Source organism: Penaeus monodon, chromosome 40 (assembly GCF_015228065.2).
Source record: "Penaeus monodon isolate SGIC_2016 chromosome 40, NSTDA_Pmon_1, whole genome shotgun sequence".
Taxonomy (NCBI): Eukaryota; Metazoa; Arthropoda; class Malacostraca; order Decapoda; family Penaeidae; genus Penaeus; species Penaeus monodon.
The window spans coordinates 24,955,939-24,960,938 of record NC_051425.1 but is presented as its reverse complement, the minus strand read 5'-3'; the positions used below and the strand labels follow the sequence as shown (position 1 = coordinate 24,960,938).

The 5,000-nt window shown below is 37.4% G+C and overlaps 1 protein-coding gene across 1 annotated transcript in view; it reads right to left on the bottom strand.

Annotated features, from left to right (window-relative positions):
• The window catches only part of LOC119597943 (ribonuclease H2 subunit A-like), an 11,492-nt gene that overhangs the window by 3,716 nt on the left and 2,776 nt on the right, over nucleotides 1-5,000 (bottom strand). The window contains exons 3-5 of the mRNA XM_037947612.1: nucleotides 4,660-4,786; nucleotides 1,611-1,709; nucleotides 1,217-1,298 (exon numbers count right to left, since the gene is read on the bottom strand). Coding sequence (XP_037803540.1) covers nucleotides 1,217-1,298; nucleotides 1,611-1,709; nucleotides 4,660-4,786 — 308 coding nt within the window. The remainder of the gene's footprint in view (nucleotides 1-1,216; nucleotides 1,299-1,610; nucleotides 1,710-4,659; nucleotides 4,787-5,000) is intronic.

Genomic DNA, 5,000 nt, shown 5'->3' with positions numbered 1-5,000 from the left:
TTTCAGAGTATGGGGAATTGATACCACTTGACTGGGCCAAAAAGAGTACTCAAAAAGTTTGTAGAGGTGGAAGCAGTAGAAGGATGTGGGTGGGAGGAAGATGGTATGGTATGGAGAGAGGTAGTACTGCTGGGAGGAGGACATTAAGGATTAAAGTAGTAATAAGGGGGTGAGGGTAGAAATGAAGAAGACTGTGCAGTAGAAGATGGAGCAGAGGATGTTGGAAGAGAGGAAGGAATGTATTCTGAAGGCTGAGTAATGACCTGGGTGGATAATTTGGAATGGACGGAGTTGACAGCAAACTTTGAGGAGGAGGTATCAGTCAGAGCCACAGTCAAAGGAGAGGCGGGGGTCAGGAAACCAATGAAACCAAATTTAGATAGGTTAATTGATGAAGGGGCAAACCTTAATGCCCCTAATAAAGGTAATGTCTTCATTATTGGCCATGATGAGCCTAAAATAAATGAGGAGAGGAAATGGTCTACCCTCAGAGTCCCCATAAGGGGTATGGGCTAGACAATTAACCAAGGGAATACCGTGCCCATGGTTCCTGGAGGCCGTTTATGACTGACACAAAGCCAGCCTTTCATCTTTTCAACACAAGTCTCACATCTTAGGAAGTGGTCAGAAGAAGGGGATGATGAAGAAGAGAAAGAGGAAAAGGGAGAAAAGAAGAGACCATGCAAAAGTAATTGAGGCGAGAGCTGAGAGCTGAGAGTGACCGCTACATTGGGCCTTAGTCTCTATCTCCTAAGCCCCCCCCATGGCAACAATGGGCAAGTGATTAGGAGGGTAACTTTACAAGAGCATGTTATATCTTAAACCTCCTCTTTTGGAGAAAAAGTTTTCAACAAATATGGTAAAACACACTTTTATTATAAAACGAAGAGGAAAAAAGCACACTACATTACCTCAACAACTGTTTAGCTTTGACTAGTTTTAATGACTTTCTGCCCAACACAACTTCAAATAAACAATGTTTTGTCTATTACAGAGGTTTATTTTGGCAACTTTTACTTCAGTGAAAGGTATGACAATAACTGAAACAAATGAATACCTCTGAATTCAAAGACTCATGTTTCAATATTACATCTTCTTCACAATGACACAACTGTTATGAAGATTGCAATGTCAAAATGTCAATAACATATTTTTTTAGTGAAATTACTTATTCTCATTAATATTTTTCTACATTTGTCACACTGAAACTCATTACCTCCTGGGTATCCGCTTCCCCAATTGTCAATTTCGATACCTTCAGGAAACTTCCAATTCTTTAGGGCTCGATCTCGAGCAACCTGAAATAAGGGGATCAGCATGAACATTCCTGTGTTGAAGCCCTTTCGTAAAAGGTATCCAAAACTTGTTAACATCTAAACTTGGTGGCTGATAACTGTTCTAGTGTACTTCTACTCATTATGATAGTTGTGATATTGTAATGATATATATGAAGATCTTGGAAAAAAAAATAAAAACCTTGCTATGTGTTCCTTTTTCATTTTAGGATAGACTCATATACTTCTGTGTCCTCTCTATTCTGTTTGTGAAGTAGCATATAAGCCAGTTTGTCAAGTTCTTAAAATCTTAAAATAGTTTTGGTGGTGACTTACCTTAGCACAGATACTAGCACCTGACACACAGGGGAACAGAGCATCAGCCTTTTTGGCAACAGTAATCTTAATAGTAGGGAAAATATCCTGAAGTTTATCCTGTAAAACAAACAAAGTTAACAATCATTTAACATACAAAACATATACAATCTGCTGTATATAAAAAAACATTTCACTTCATTTTGTGTTCATGTCTTTCTTTGTTTAACCTAGTGCCTCCAAGCTGCCTAAAACCCAAAAGACTTAAACTCCAGGGCCACATGTAAACACACAAGCAGGCAGCCAGTGTGCTTGTTTAGATGCCATATATGTACTGACAAAGTCCTGTTTGTGGCTTTGATACAGACATGCGGCATTAGTGCTAGTTTTCAGCCTCCACACTGAATAGTGCAATGTACACATGATAGATTGGCAATAAAATATGACTAGATTAAGATAATGAAGGCATCCCTAACAAGATGGCTATTCTCAATTATCATCACATGACCTACACTTATTCAGAGGCAAAGGGTAACATTAATAAATAAACAAGTTAAACAAGTAGTTTAAATTGGACATTCATATCGTCTTAATCTCTACCTTCTTCATGTTCCTTTATATGTCATAACAGAAGTTCAAAACTGAAATCTCTAAATAAATGAAGTTTTAAATTTGTAAAATCCCCCTTCTCAATATTCAACAATGTGTCTTATTTCATTTCCTACACTGGAGTTGGGAAATAACCATTCCTTAAAGCTCAGTTTGAATGGTTGTGTCCAGGGCAGGCACACAGAGGGCAGTGGGTTGTGAAACACAAGCACAAGCATTAAACCCTACTATCAGGATGATGTGACCATTATGTCATGAAAAAATTTGGCTTGATTGTGAACATGCTGTCATGACAAAATTTAACTGTGGACTGGGGTGGTGCGAACTTGCCAGCATGAGCATTTCAGCTGAAGGCTGGGGTGATGGGAAAGACTTGCCACGAGTGTACAAACCTCTTCATGGGTGATTGGACTCGTTTGGCATTTAGGAAAGGGCTTTTGCATTATTTCTATTGATAAATGAGTGTCAAATGTAATGTCTATGAAGCATTACTGGAAGAATGCTGGTTCCAGGGAGGATGCTATTTCCATGCTCAGGACCCTATTCCTGCCCACCATGACTGGCAGTACAGTCTGTATTATAGAAAACTGAATATTATGAAAAAATACAAAAATGACACAAATAACAAAATGTTACTTATTGTTATCACTATTGCATTAAGTTATAGACTACTTAGAGAGTTGGTATGGAGTTTGGTGCAAGGAAAACAGTCTATCATCATTTGGATACTGCAAATCAAATGACAAATATAGATGTTGGAAAATGCAAAAAACAAACAAAAACTAAAAACGCTTATGCAGAAAAAGAGAAAACACCATTGGAAAGGGGAAGAATAGAGTCTTGTCACCACACACAGGTGTTCATTTGTGCCCTGTCTATAAGCTCACATCAGCCTAATGCTAGTATTTTGGGCCACATGATGGCAGCGAAGCATCTGAATCCAGTGGGTTAAGGGAGGTATTAGGTTGGGCAAGAAGGCAGTAGGGTCAGTCAGAGTAGATAATGCATGAGCTTGCTACTTCAATGTAACAATGACAAGACATGAGCAATTGGAATGGCTGCAGAAGGAAACGTTGCCCACTTGCTTTTGTGAACACTGTTGGAAAAGGAGAGCAATGTTAGAGTAAGGGGCTGTAGGATGAGTCACAAAAAAATATCTCCCTTAGCTGGGCAAAAAAGAGTATTCAGAAATACTTGTAGAGGTCGGAGTAGCTGAAGGATGAGAACATGAGGAAGGAGTGGAGTTGAGTGAGGTAGTACTGTGGAGAATAAGGATGAAGAGTAGTAATAAGGAAGGAGGGTGTTGATGGAGTGGATGTTAGGAGAGAGGAAGGAATGTTTTCTGGAGATTAGGACTTGGGTGAGTGACTGGACGGACTGAGCTCACAGCTTCCCTCCCGAGCCTGGAAATAGTGTCCTCCCTAGAGCCAGCACTCTTTCAACCATAGCTCATGGATGGTACATTCCACCCTCAATTACCAGTGGAAATAATGTAAGTGCCCCTTCCTAAATGCCCCCTGAGTCTAATCTTCCTGTGGAATTGGCACTAACTATCATTCCCAGCAAATTCAAGTCCCTCATCACTAAAATTTACGTAATGGGCCCACACCCTGGTTCCATCTAATATTTCTACATTGTGATAAACAAGAAAGTGACTAGAGTTCATATTTTTTTTTATTTTTATTTTTTTTTATTATTTTTTTTTTTTTTGGGGGGGGGGTAAAAAAAAAAATCATATGATCTGTATTTTGATTTAAATCAGAAATTTAAATGCTTGACTTAAAACAACCTGGATGTGTGTGAAATCCTAGTCATAATAAAGTATTCAGTGTTAAGGTGATTGCTTCTTCACTTTAATTTTCTAATGTTGAATTCTATCAAAAAGTCTCATTCCTGTCTCTCTTTACTCCTTTTCTTTCATAAGCAATGTCTACTGACATCTAAGGAGGTAAGGGATCTTTAAGAACTTTTATCATAAGTTTTTCTTTTTCTTTACTAATGTTTTTACTTATGGGCAATTGCTGCCTTGTTTCAAAACACCCACACCTAAACAACTGCTTTGTAAAAGCCTGGAAAAAACGTAGATAGAACTGCTAACCAATAATTTTTTGTATGTAATGATATTATGTAAAATATATTGACAAGAGCCCTTGGAAAAACCTGGGGCAATGACCCTCCCAACATTCAGTTTAATGCACATTCAAAATAAATAAATGAATAATTATATATATAAGATATATTAATCAATTAATATTTAGAATTATGCAATTTTGACAAAAGATGTGATATCAAACTATCAATACATACCTTGAACTGTGCAATTAGTCATCGTCATTAAATCTGAATTTTCACAATGATAAACAACTACTTCTACAACTAATGTTAACATGTAATGAAAGTTCAAAAATATTTTCCAGAAGGGAAAAAAGTAGCTATCAAGCAAAAAACAACATAGTCCTACCTGATACTTCTCTGGAGGGCCCACTGTGTCTACATATACTTCTGCCACTTTGACACCCGCAGCAATGGCACGCTTTATGAGTGATATGGCCGAGTTGTGTGACACCTCATTCAGGGAAACTTTAGGCCTGTACGTTGAAAAATTTATTACAAAAAAGGTGTACCGTATGTAATGTAGTAATAGTTCTTTAAAAAGTTTCTATTATGTAGAAGTAGAAAAAGGTAAAATTTGTACTTAGTTTTTAAGGTTCAATGTATTATATGATATCATTATATTACCCTGGTGGTTAATGCTTACTGTATGGATGTACTAAGCTAGGGTAAACTGAAGATAATTTTCTT